The sequence below is a fragment of the Physeter macrocephalus genome, chromosome 4, assembly GCF_002837175.3.
Source record: "Physeter macrocephalus isolate SW-GA chromosome 4, ASM283717v5, whole genome shotgun sequence".
NCBI lineage: Eukaryota > Metazoa > Chordata > Mammalia > Artiodactyla > Physeteridae > Physeter > Physeter macrocephalus.
In genome coordinates, this window is record NC_041217.1 from 128867982 (window position 1) to 128882029 (window position 14048).

General features: G+C 41.0%; 1 protein-coding gene across 2 annotated transcripts in view; it reads left to right on the top strand.

Annotated features, from left to right (window-relative positions):
• Positions 1–14048, top strand: part of JAK1 (Janus kinase 1) — a 149211-nt gene that overhangs the window by 79891 nt on the left and 55272 nt on the right. For both annotated transcript variants that reach the window (XM_024119591.3, XM_024119592.2), the window contains exons 2-4: positions 6450–6531; positions 9345–9543; positions 13031–13154. In XM_024119591.3, coding sequence (XP_023975359.1) covers positions 6526–6531; positions 9345–9543; positions 13031–13154 — 329 coding nt within the window. In that variant the 5' untranslated portion in view covers positions 6450–6525. The remainder of the gene's footprint in view (positions 1–6449; positions 6532–9344; positions 9544–13030; positions 13155–14048) is intronic.

The window sequence follows — 14048 nt, forward strand, 5'->3', positions numbered from 1 at the left end:
CTGGGAACAGAGTCCACTCTACCTGGTCACTTCACAGCCCTCTCTTCTTGACTCCTGTAGTTCTTAATGCTTGCCAACTATTAATAATAGACTGGAGGGTTTTGGTTGACTTAGATTTTAAGCGTGGTTCTTCTTTAGATTCCCCCAAAGCCTGCGCCTTGCCCAAGGAAATGTGGCAAACTGAAAGGACACTGAAGCTGGAGGCTGAGAAATGTGTCTGAGCCTGATCTCGCCACTCACTGGCCACTTGACCATGGGAATGTCTGAAGCTGAGTCTTCTCGTCTGTGAAAGGAGCTGTGAGACTCGAATGTGGTTATAGATGTGAAAGCTCTTTTTAAGCTATGAAGTACCATATAAATGCAAGGTTTTATTGTGATGGTACAAGTGCTTAATAAGTATTTTAGTGATGAACGATTGGAAAGCATAGAAGGTGAAGACAAGCCATTTCCCCCACCTTTGGAGTGTCCACTTCTGTCACCATATTTTGGCCACTGTATTCTGTGCTCTTTAATAACATTATAGATGTATTAGTGGTAAAAGAAATAAAAGGAGGGGAATAGCAAAGCATATTGATACAGTGTGGCTTTTAGGAAAACACATTTGCAGAAGCAGTCTCTCAAGGAAAGCAGGCTCACTGGGAGCAGTGCAGAGAGCCCTGGATCATCGAGTTGGCATTGATTGTTTGATCATCCCTAGAAGTTTATTGTAAATGGAGCAGCACTTAAGGTTCTGGGGTATTCCTGGAATTGCTGCTATAGTTAGAAGTGAGTTACTCTGTGTGGCCGGAGTAGCATATGAAAAGCCATAATTCTGACTTGCTGACGGGAAAAAATAACAGATTTTGTTTTTATGTCATCTTTTTGGCTGGAATCCGTTAGCTTTGCATAGCATCTTGTGATGCCTTCCTCAGGACAGTTACCTGGGCCCCAGTAAAGCCGGGGGCACCGGAAGCAACAGACACAGTCATTGACAAGGCGGAGCCCCGGGTGATGAGACTAAGAGGGGAGAAAGACGCTTTCCCTGGTGGGTGGGTGGGTGTGTGTGTGTGTGTGTGTGTGTGTCCTCTTCCGTGCCAGTGGGTGGGCCTCTGCCAGGGCCACCAGAACCCCTACCCTCTGTAGGCTGGAACGCAGGCAGGGCCTGGGGCACTTTCATGATTTGTTGAATGACAGTTCTTTCAGTCTTTGGAGGGAGGGGCCCGGAATGAGACCAGTCTCCTAGGTGGATGCTAGACTACGGAAAATACTAAGGAGACAGTGGTGTTGGTGATGGGGGGCACTTTAAAGCAGTTTTTACGCCCCTGTGGAAAAAGCCTGGTCCTTGGAGTCAGTCACGTATTTGACATCTGGCACCCCCACTGATTGGCCTGAAACTTCTGCTTTTTATGAGAAGTAAGTGCAAGCGCCTAGCTCCGTGCATGAGATGTTACAGACGCTCGGTGTATGCTGGAGCTTCCTCTCCTTGACTGGAACTGTGTTCCATCAAGCTGTAATCAGTTTAACAGAAATTGCGACCAAAATAGGAATACTTACTGCCTGCTACACTCTGTGTTAGGTACTTTATATGCATTAACTAACTTAACTCTTAACAGCTTTAGGAGATAGATGCTATTTTTTATCCCCCCACTTACAGCTGAGAACATTGAGGTTTAGAGAGGGTAAGTAACTTGCCTAAGACTACAATCGCTAGTCAGTGGGATAGGCAGGATTCAAACCCAGGTCCTTATGACTCCAGCTCAGGCTCTTAACTGCTCTGCTGTGTCATCTGAGACTTATGAAATGGGACTTTGATTTATGACTAGGCTTTTGCTCAGAATCCCTATTTATTCTTTGTTCTTCTCAGCAAGTTGGCCACCCACTTCAGTCCTCTGCCATAAAGCCTACATTATATTGCTTTAGCACTAACATCTTTCACATCTACAGCCTCATTTGAAAAAGGCATGTAGGAGCTTAAGGAAGACTTTTTGAGAGATTTTTTTTTGATCCGTTGGGCAAGATGCTTCCTCTCAGGTTCACGGATGGGCTCAGATTTAAATGACTTGCTCAAGGTCCACTTGCTAGTTGTGTATAAAGGCAATAAAATCACACACCCTGGATTACGGTGATATTTCCATCAGGTGATGTTGCTTGCTTTGTTACCTTCATCTTTCATTTAACCATTTAGCTACTTACTGATCACCTAATACAGTAAAGCATGGAACAAAAGTGACCAGTCCCTGCCCTCTTGGAGCTTATATTGTTGCATCAGGTTTCCTCACCAGCCTTAAGACTGGTGCCTGCTGAGGTGGTTTTTAAGATTTAAGATCTTCAGTCTTAACATTTCTTAAGGTATTAAGCAGCTGATTTCAGGACATTTTCTAAATTACATGTTTTTCTTTTCAATTTTTCTGGGTTCATACCTTAATTCATCAACATTTTATTTGTATTTTCTACTTCAGGAGTCAAAAACTTTGATTCCTTTAAGGCATCCATTAAGTAATTCACTGTAGGTGTGATGGTTTCTCTAGTAAAAATCAGATATCCAAAGTATTTTGTTTTGAGTCTTGTCATTGATTTAAAAATTTTTTTAAATTTTACTTTAGTTTATTCCTTCTTTAATGATAGTCCTTTTAAAAAAAATTTATTTTATATTGGAGTATAGTTGATGAACAATGTTGTGTTACTTTCAGATGTATAGCAAAGTGATTCAGTTATACATATACATTTGTCATTGATTTTAACCATCCTCCAATCTATTTTTATCATATACATCTGGCCATGGCCTTTGGCCCAAAGCACTCATATCCTGATCATCATATTTGTGAATATTAATATGATCTATCTTTATGTCTGTCATCTCCACTATTCAAAATTTAATTTTTTGCTCTTCCTTTAATAGATACCTGTATTTCAGAAGATATCCTTGAAAATTTAGCAGGCTTTCCATATCTTCAGACACTGCTTACTGGAATTTAGCATCTTAGAAAATAATTGTGCTACCCCATTTATTGCAGTTAGTCCTGTTCAGACTCACAGAATCGCATTTTGTTTCTGTTACTTTTCCCTCATTCACAAAGTATTAGATATACATATCTCTTGCATAAGACTTTTATAAACTAAAAAACAATTGAGAATTTACAAAATTTCCCTGATTTTTTTTTTTTTTTTCATGTACAGTAGCATCTGCAAGATTGAGCCACTAAAGTAATGGCTAAAGCTACTTTCTTCACTGGAAGAAAGGCATTTTCTTTCAAATCCTTGAAAATTTATAAGGAGGCTAGGGTGGAAGAATTCACCGCTGTCATCAAAAAGCTTTTGATTTCTCACTTTTATCCTTACTATTTTCTGAGCTTCTTTGTATTCATCTGAGTTGGGAATGGAACCCAGTGAACCATGTTATTTTTAAAGGGTATTGAGTGATTCCTACTGGTCAGTTTTTCTAGTATTAAAGATTTTCTTTTTGTATCTTGTAGCAAGAAACTTGAATTGATTTCTTGGAATTATCCAAAGTATTTATAAGTTGACCTTGCTCTTTTCCTACTTGTTCTAAAAATTAGTAGTTAGAGCATGTTGTTTAGTTTATTCGGAAAGAAATGTTATTTGAATGAAGCCATTGCACAAATGCTGTAGCACAAAAAACACTTGTCATCCTGAATGAGTCGTCATTTCATATAAAGTGGGTCACCAGTCTTAGGTTTAAATGTTTAGCTTACCTTTTTTTTTTTTTTTTAATTTATTTATTTTATTTATTTATTTTTGGCTGTGTCAGGTCTTCATTGCTGCACGCGGGCTTTCTCTAGTTGGCGGCGAGCGGGGGCTACTCTTCATTGCGGTGGCTTCTCATTCCGGTGGCTTCTCTTGTTGCGGAGCTTGGGCTCTAGGTACGCGGGCTCAGCAGCTGTGGTGCACGGGCTTCATTGCTCCGCGGCATGTGGGATCTTCCTGGTCCAGGGCTCGAACCCGTGTCCCCTGCATTGGCAGGCGGATTCTTAACCACTACGCCACCAGGGAAGCCCTAGCATGCCTTTTAAGTGCTATATGGGTGTTTAATTTTTTATCATTGGAATGTCAATTTTCTGAGAACAGAGATTTTTGTTGTTGAATCAGCCTATAAAAACATCATAGTAAATGCATATTGTCAAATTCTGTTGCTGATCTTGATTTCTCAGAGTTTAATCTCTAGGCTAAGCATCACAAATTGATACCATTTTATTGTCCTGTCCAGTAATACTGGAGCTCAGTTTGAAAATTATTACGTATAATGTGATTTCAATACAGTGTTGCTTGTAGTAGAGAATGAATAATGGAAAAACCAAACTCTTCTTGATTACGGGTTTTGATAGAATCCTGGTGATTGTAGTCTGATCCTCAGTCCCCATGACTCCTGTGTTCAAGTAACATGTGATCTGATGGTGCATATTAAAATGCTTTTGTGAGTTTAAAAAGATTTACGCAGTAGCCCTTCTTAAAGGGACTGGTGGAACTTCAGGTCTCTTCCTACTCTAAAAGGTTCTGAGTGTGCGTCCCTCTTCTGGTTTGGGGCACTAAAGCATGGATGCCATCTGGTTGATTTCCATTCATCCTTGGCAGCGTGCTGTCGGAAACATAGGGTAGCAAGTCCCCGGGCATGCTGTTAGCAAGTATGAATGTGCTAGTGCTGTTCTTTACCCATGCCTAAAAAGGCGTATTGGAGGGATTTCCCCATTTATGCATCTGGAGAGACCGGACTGGCTTCTTCCCTCTACAGGGCCTTTGCACATGCTCATCCTGTACCCAAACTGCTTTCTCCCCACCTCCCGTGATAGCAGTTCCATCTCAGCTCAGTGTTAACTTCTCTCTTGAGTCCCATGCTGAATCACATTCCTTATTATATGCTCTCTTTTTCCTTCATGACATTTTAAGTTCTTTATGATTACTTCTTTCTGTGCATCTTTGTTTGATTCGTTTAGTCCTGTGGACTGTAAGCTCCACATGAGCAGTGACCATATTGCTCTTGTTCTTCGTTGCGGCCTCCTGGTATAGCTCAGCTTTTGGCACGAAGAACTGCTCAAAAATAATTGTCGAATGAGTCTCCTAAATGTGGGATTTGAGCACCTGCTTCTGAGCCGAAGCAGGGTATTAGATGTAGCTAATTTCAGATTGCTGTTTTGCTGCAGGACAGGGTATCTATGTATGTAATTAAAACAACTGGTTATATTACATTTTTAAAGTTGAAAGTATAGTGATTTGTTCTTTGAATCTTTTAAAAACTGTCATGACAAAATAGCCAAGTCAAAGTCATCACATCAAAATTCATACTTATATCCCCTGCCTGGCCTCCTATCATTAGTTTTGCCTTATCCACTGCAGAAAACCTTCCCAAACCAGCCCTCTCCAGTGTCAGTCACCGGAGTTAGCAAGGGGCATAAAGATGACATCATGCCACACCCACTCTACTGATTTTAGATTGCTTTTGTGTTTTGTACCATCTCCCACTTCGACTGTAAGGTCCTGTGGGAATTCTGGTCTTGCAGCCTCAGAGGTAACTTACCCCCTTTCCCCAGGCACCCCTCCACTTCTGCCTCGTCATGCATGGGACTGTGCTCTTCCTAAAGCTGGATTCTGATAAAATGTGTGGAATGACCAACAGAAAACTGAGACAGTAATCTGTATTAATTTGGCAACCATTTTCAAATCACTAAGAGTGGTTGCTCGTTATTTGCAAAATATAGTTTGATTTTACTCTTAAAAAGAGTTTGTGAGAAGCACCAAGGAAAGCTGTTAAAACAATGCAGAGCTGTGTAGGTGGTGGCGGCGGTGGTGTTGGTGTTGGTGGTAAGAATGGGACCAGGTACTTTAATTTTACAGAACCAAGCTGCTGTTCTTGTTTAGTATAAATAAGGCTTTGAGGTGAGGTTGGGAAGTTGGGAGGACCTTTATTTGCTGCCTAAGTTTTCAGATAAGAATGACTCAAAAAATATTTGGTGAACTGAAAGCATCATTGGTCAGATTTGTTTCCAGGCCCTCCTCCATTCACCATACCATCTGCTGTTTCACCATTAAAATGAAGCCAAGGGTAGAGTGGATTGGGAAGAGGGTAATTCTAAAGGAAGTGGAAATGGGAAATAAAAGTGCACATCTTTGGGCCCCTAAACTATTGTTCACAGCCTCAAGAAAGAGAGAGGTTGTTGACGGAAAAGGCACATAGTCCTCATTCACACTGGACAGGGCACTCTACACCAAGAGGCAAAAGTTCCTGGCTTCCTTTCATGAAGCAGTGAAAATAACATTTTCTTTGATGTTTACACCCTAAGATGTCTCTCTGTCCTCTCAGTGTCCTCATCAATGTCTCCCCTCCCCCCCACCTTCTTCCTCCCAAATGCTTTTTCCTGCCTATTTATGGTTTGGGCTGCTTCCTTAATGAAAGTGTCCTCTTATTTTCTGATGCAGTTACCTCTGCAGCTGATTTATTTATTTATCTTTGTCTTTAGCTCAGCTCTGAATGGGTTTTGGAAAGTAGAGAAGAAAATCCAGTCTGCTTTTTGGGGACATTGGACAGCTGGATAAATGCAGGTATGTACATTTGCATATTTAAGAGAAAGACAAAAAGGAAAATAGCTTCTATAAAGAATAATGAAACTGATCTTAAACTTATAGGACTATCTGTGCTATATCCATTTATTTTTCAATATTGTTATTTTAATTTTTGTTCATTCCAAATGTTGCATGTGCTACTTTGGAGATTTTTTTTTTAACTACAAAAGTATGGGAAGTACAGTCTAAGTTCCCTTGTAATCTCTCCTAGATGTTCACCACTATTAACAATTTATTGTCTGTTTTTCCAGATTGTACAAATGTATAACCAGAAGGATCATAATATACATGTTTTGCTTTTTTCTTTTTGCAGTGTGTCATATACATCTTTCAATGTTGGGTCAAATAGTTTTATGTCACCTTAACAGCTGCATAGTATTCCTTTATGTTGGTATTCTTTTTTTTTTTTTTTTTTTAATAAATTTATTTTATTTATTTTTGGCTGCGTTGGGTCTTCATTGCTGCACGCAGGCTTTCTCTAGTTGTGGTGAGCGGGGGCTACTCTTCGTTGCGGCGCAAGGGCTTCTCATTGCAGGGGTTTCTCTTGTTGTGGAGCATGGGCTCTAGGTGCAGAGGCTTCAGTAGTTGTGGTGCATGAGCTCAGTAGTTGTGGCCTGCAGGCTCTAGAGCGCAGGCTCAGTAGTTGTGGCGCACGGGCCTTAGCCGCTCTGCAGCATGTGGGATCTTCCCAGACCAGGGCTCGAACCAGTGTCCCCTGCATTGGCGGGTAGATTCTCAACCACTGCGCCACCAGGGAAGCCCTTATGTTGATTTTCTTAATTTTGTTTACTGAGTGCTCTCCTGTTGGACATTGTATTTTTGTTTTCTATTTCAAATGGTGCCACATCTTGTACATGTGTAATTATGTATATTTGCCTGATTATTTCTGTAGGGTGAAAGTGTATAACACCATCTTTAAATTCTTCCCCCACCATGTCTGTTTAGACTCTTAAGGACAAAGGTTTTTTCTGAAGTTATAAAGCAGACTAGCTACTTTGTTTTCCATCTTTATTTTTCATTGTTGGGGTAGAGTTGGAGGCTCAGTGTTGGGTTTTAAAACTTTCTTGCTTGATAGTTGATCTGAACCTTAAGGTAAGTTATGAACTAATCTTTCAGCCTGGTCTCTGGAAAATTTTGATCTTCAGATTTATTTTGGAGATTAAACAAGTAAAACCAAGTGCCTCTTAGTTTGTAGTATTGAGGCATATCTGGTTTGTGTCCTTCCTTTAAGTATCTCACCTCACCAGGGCAGCTAACGGACCAAGTACATGAATTTGGTGAAGAGAACTGTGACTGCGGCCCTCCCTCTGTGACTTGTTTTGGGTCATTCTGCAAGCTCTGTGCTAGGCACTGGTGATACAACTATGAATGACACAGTCCCTGTCCTTAAGGAACTCAGCACGTGGGAATGAGAGAGGGATAGACAGGTGAATAAGAAGGTCGTAATTCAGTGTGGTGAGTGCAGTGTGGTGAGTTTGAGAGAGGACATCTAACTCATGAGGTGGGATGGAGGTTCAGAAGTGGCTTCCTGGAGGAGGTAATGTCCGAGCTGAGTTCTAAAAGCAATTGAAGTTTGCCATGAAAGGGATGAGGTGGGAAGGCACTCCTGGTAGAGGAATCAGCATGAACAAAGGCAGGAAAATGAGATAAACGGCTTGGGTGGGTGGGGAGGGTGGATAACAAGAAGATGGCAGCTTTGTGAGTTTCAAGCCTGCAGTGAGAGGCCGAGAGTGATATAACATGAGATGAGGCCAGTGCGGCTATCTGGCCAGGTGATGGAGGGCCTCAGTTAGGAGCTTAGGATTGGTCTCTAGATTCATGGGGAGCCTTTAGAGGATCTGAGATGTGCTAGGGGGACATTACTTTGGTGGCTAAGTGAGGGTTGGCTTGGTAGGCAGGAGGAAAGTAGGAACCTGGGGTCAGGGAAATTGGTTTGAGGCCATTGGTGCTGGGGTGAGGAGGAGAAAGAACATGCAGGACTTTCCCTAGTTCCCCTCTCTTTTCTCACCCTGCCCAAAGCTCAGTTGCTGAGGTTGGCTCTTTGATCCTAGTTGCTCTCCCCATTGAGGGGGCTCAGGTGAGTAACTTATTTGCAAGCTTCTCACCAGTGGGTTCCGACCTTTTCAAAGCAAGGCTTCTCGCTCACATTCTGGTGCCACAAAGTGCTGCCCATCGTCCTGCCTTTCCGTGGGGTGAAGGGACCTGGCTCCACTCATTAATTCTCATGACCCATTCATGTGGCTTTGAACATGAATCGGTAGTCCTTTTGTGTGTACTGTCTCAGAGCCAGCCTGGTCTAGGCTCTAGGGGCATGAAAATAGGTAAGGATGGTTAATGCCCTCCCCGAGCTTGCCGTTTACTGGGAGGTAGACTTAAAAGTGAAAGACAGTGTAATTTGTGCTAGTAGGTCTATTCAAAAGTTAAATGATTCCGGTAGAGGTAACAGGAATATTAGTAATGTTAATAACATCAGTGGTTCCAGAATGAAGCACACTTTTCAACTACAACTTGTGTGCAAATAGAGAAAATAAATTCAGGTCATGTCTAAAATTACTCTGAGTTTTGACAATATGGTCTTAACCATAATTCATGAACGTGCATAATTGATTACTTCCCATGATTGCACCTGCTGTGAACTCTGATACATTTGATTTTCAGGGAGGGAAGGGGCAGGGGGAGGTACTTATCCAATACCATATCTTTCTGCTTGCTTACCTTCAAAACACTCTTTCACCACTTAGTGCTTTTAGCACATAGAATGACCGCATAGTCTCATTTTCCTTCCACTACAGTATCTAAATATAAAAGAGGACTGCAATGCCATGGCTTTCTGTGCTAAAATGAGGAGCTCCAAGAAGACTGACGTGAATCTGGAGGCCCCTGAGCCAGGGGTGGAAGTGCTCTTCTATCTGTCGGATAGGGAGCCCCTCCGGTTGGGCGGCGGAGAGTACACAGCGGAGGAGCTGTGCATCAGGGCGGCACAGGAATGCTGTGAGTACCGGCAGCTGCCCAGGGTCCAGCAGGTCCCGGTGTCTCTGCCCCTGCACCTCCACTGAGTGGAGAGAGGTGTGGGCTCTGGGAGTCATTTGTTCTGCCCTGCCTCTGCCACTGACTTGCATTTGACCTTAGGCCAATGAATTTAATTCTGAGAGTTTCACTTTTCACTTTCTTCGCTGCAAAGTGGCTTATTCCTGCTCTGTCACTAATGAGCTACGGGGATACCAGGGAATGATGCTCAGTTTTCTGATTTCCCCTATTATCTATGAAATTGGAATAATATCAGCACTAAATGAGTGAAGCGCCTGGCGCAAAGTTACAAGCTCAGAAGTGCCATCTCTCAATATATTAATTGTTTAAAACTTCTGAAAAGTGTGGTCTATCCTTATGCTGCCATAACCTGCCTCCGTATTGCCTGGCACCCCCCTCCCTGCCCCCTGCCCCTGCAACCTGACGCTAAGTTGAAGTGAGAAGTTAAGTGTCACTTTGTGGCTTGGTCAGATTGCCAAGTTGTGCAAAGGAAGGACAGTGAGGCTGTGAACAAGACAATCGTTTTTTCTTTTTCTTTCTTTCTTTCTTTTTTTAAAGTGAGGCTTGTCTTACTAAAGTTAGCCCATTGCCCTTAGAAGGTAGGAAACCAAACTGACTAACAAAATAAAGCCCTTCATTATCCTTTAAACTTGGAGTCATTGGCAATTTTTGCCTACCTGCTTTTAAATGACAGGTAAAGTTAATTCATAGAAACTGGAGATCTAATCCACTTAGATCGTGGTGGTGGTGATACAACTCTGTAAATATACTAAAATTCATTGAACTATACGCTTAAAATGGGTGCACTTTATGGTATGTAAATTACATCTCAGTAAAGCTGTTTTTAAAAAATCACCTCATTTCTTGATGATAGATTAACTAGCCATGATGGCAGATAGTCTGATCCACGCTTTACTTATATCATCTTTAGTCCTCAGAACAACTCTGCAGGGATAGTATGGTTGTTTCAAGAATCAGCTACCTTGTTGGTAATACAGCTTGTCTAGAAAACCCATTTTCTTCCTGATATGTCTTTCTGCTTAAAATGCTTTAAATACAAGAGTTCCAATAAAAGGGGAGAGGTTGGTGCTACAGGGAAGAATGTAGTAGATCCTTACTGACTAAACATAACCTAGATAAAATTGGCTGAGTTACAGATTATTATGGGGAAAATGCATTAATATTTTAGAGTTACTTTGACTAGATAGCAGAGTATGTAAGGAACCAGCTTTGGACAGCAGCTTTAAAAGTATTTGTAATTAGCAAAACAACTAGATGTAAATTGGTGTTTCTAAGGCATTTTTTCCCCTTTACCTTGAGGTTTGGTTTATAGTGTTTATTCTCTTAGCCAAGCTTCTTGCCATCAGCATAGCAAGTATAAACCTTAGTTTGTTAGCAAGGATCATTTGTACAGAATTGTTGGGCTGCAGTTAGTGAGAGATAGAGGAATTGCTGCTAAAGGAGATGAGAGGGGAGAGCCTGTGAATCTGAAGACAGACACAGCCCCTGTATCCTGTTACTCTGGGCTTAGGGTCAGTTTGGGGCATCAGTTTTTAAGCCCAGTCTGTAGAGAATGAGTATTATCTTTTGTAACCAACTCAGGGGATTGTTGCAAAAATTAATAAATTTTAAAAAAGATGAATACAGAATACCACAGATTCTTGTAGCTATTATTATTATAGTACATGATGTTTTGGGGTCTGTATACTTCCTCATTTTTCACCAATATATGGTAAATTTTTGTTCTTTTAGCTCTCATTATATACCCCCTCAGTACCTCTCTCTATGTTTGAATGCCAGCCCTGGATTTTACTAGTTGAGTAACCCTGAATCAGACTAAATCTCAGAGTTTCTTTACCTATAGCATGGCAAAAATAATACTTAACCACATTAAGTGTTAGGAGAATTAAAAGGTAATAGATTAGCCTGTTAGCCTGATGCCTGATACTAAGCCTTCAGTAAATGTTAGTATTGTTATTATTTTTCAGTACTTTTATATGAAAGGTGTCTTTCATCTTCCTATTTTTAAGTTGTAATATTGTTTGAATCAGACCTGTGGTAGAATTATAGACCTATCCATGATTATAGATAAATTATTCTTCAAATATGTATGTTTCACATTCAAATATGGATATGTATAAAGAAAAGCTAGATTTCTAGGCCAGTCCACAGAAGCCAATTTATGAATGAAAACCTAATGTTTACCTGAAACATAGTCCTGATAATACTGGATCCAAAAGCCATTTGCCATTTTTCCCAAGGGAAAATGCTCTTTGAAATTTAGCTCCATCTTCTCTGTTACATGGAGGAGTGTAACTCTGAAGGGCTAACTCCCAAATATCTTGAGAAGCAGGAGTTGAGGAATTCAGCAGAGGCATGAAGATGCCAAGAAAGCTGTAACTTCTTAACTTAGTGTGTGCATTGGAGAGAGTCCCTGCCTAGGTGGGCAGGGCCAGCGGGGGTCCCAGTCAGTGTCAGTCTCACTTCAGATGTCTGAGTTGGGAAACAAGTGCCAGCTACCTTATGTTCTCCCATGTTTTTTTGCTTTTAAGTTCATTGTATCTTAGTTTGAGGCCTGACCACACATGAAAATATCAGCAATGATTGATTACTTGCAATCGTTCTCCTATCTCCCCCGACACTTTGAGATTACAGGTCTGTGTAATTTTAATCCTGGGCTCAGAAGTGAGTGGAAAGGTACTTTCCTGGCTTCATCATCTCCCTTATCTTTTCAAACATTCTTATATCAGAGGAGGCAGTTAGTCAGGTAGGGAGGCAAGGGAGCACTATTGGACCACCTTTTGTAAGCATATATGTTCTTGCTAGTTGGCTACCAATGAAAAAATATTTTTGATAACCATACAGAGTACCTAAGTGTATTGTTTTTAATGGCAGTAGATTTTAATCACTGATAGAAATCACTTTGGTTATTTATTCTAACACACATTTCATGTGCTACTGCCAGGAACTTGTTCGCATGTTTAATGTGTAATCACAGTGTGTTAGAACTGTTTAAACATTTTCTGTAGGAGACAGATTAGGGATTTCTCAAACTCTAAGAATGTTTCTCACTGTGATTAACAAGGTGCACATCAAGTAGTATCTGGGAACCTCTCAGATGGCCTTTTTTTCTTTGAAGCAGGATTTGGTAAGACTGTCATAGACACTGTAATGAGAAATATTATTAGACTTTTATTTTAAAATGGTTTTAACCTGGTTTGCCAGGAGCTATAGTATATATTCCTGGGGAGCCATAATTTTTTATTATTTTGTTTAAAACTGCCTGACTGAACATGGTTGGAAGTTGTATCTGGCCCTAAGAGGATGCGAATATGACCTAGATTCTTTTTGGATAGGAGAATTTCTGGTCTTTGCATATGTTGTGCTTTGGAAACAGATGGCCAGATTTATCTATCTTTAATTTTCTGATGTGTTCTTTACTTTTCCCCAGGTATATCTCCTCTGTGTCACAACCTCTTTGCCCTGTATGATGAGAACACCAAGCTCTGGTATGCTCCGAATCGCACCATCACCGTCGATGACAAGATGTCACTCCGGCTCCACTACCGGATGAGGTATGGGTTCCTGCTGGGCTCCCTCATGCAGGGACAGGTGATGGTTAGCCTGGAGCCCTGAGTCACTTACCAAGAAGTATTGTAGTCATTTTTTTTTTTAACATCTTTATTGGAGTATAATTGCTTTACAATGGTGTGTTAGTTTCTGCTTTACAACAAAGTGAATCAGTTATACATATGTTCCCATATCTCTTCCCTCCCGTGTCTCCCTCCCTCTTACCCTCGCTATCCCACCGCTCTAGGTGGTCACAGACCACCTAGCTGATCTCCCTGTGCCATGTGGCTGCTTCCCACTAGCTATCCACCCTACGTTTGGTAGTGTATATATGTCCATGCCACTCTCTCACTTCGTCACAGCTTATCCTTCCCCCTCCCCATATCCTCAAGTCCATGCTCTAGTAGGTCTGTGTTTTATTCCCGTCCTGTCCCTAGGCTCTTCATGACATTTTTTTTTTTCTTAGATTCCATACATATGTGTTAGCATACGGTATTTGTTTTTCTCCTTCTGACATACTTCACTCTGTATGACAGACTCCAGGTCCATCCACCTCATTACAAATAACTCAATTTTGTTTCTTTTTATAGCTGAGTAATATTCCATTGTATATATGTGCCACATCTTCTTTATCCATTCATCTATTGATGGACACTTAGGTTGCTTCCACGTCCTGGCTGTAGTAAATAGAGCTGCAGTGAACATTTTGGTACATGAGTCTTTTTTTTTTTTTTTTTTTTTTATTGTTTCAGTGCTTCTTTTTTTTTTTTTTAACATCTTTATCGGAGTATAACTGTTTTACAATAGTGTGTTAGTTTCTCCTTTACAACAAAGTGAATCAGTTATACATATACATATGTTCCCATATCTCTTCCCTCTTGCATCACCTTCCCTCCCAC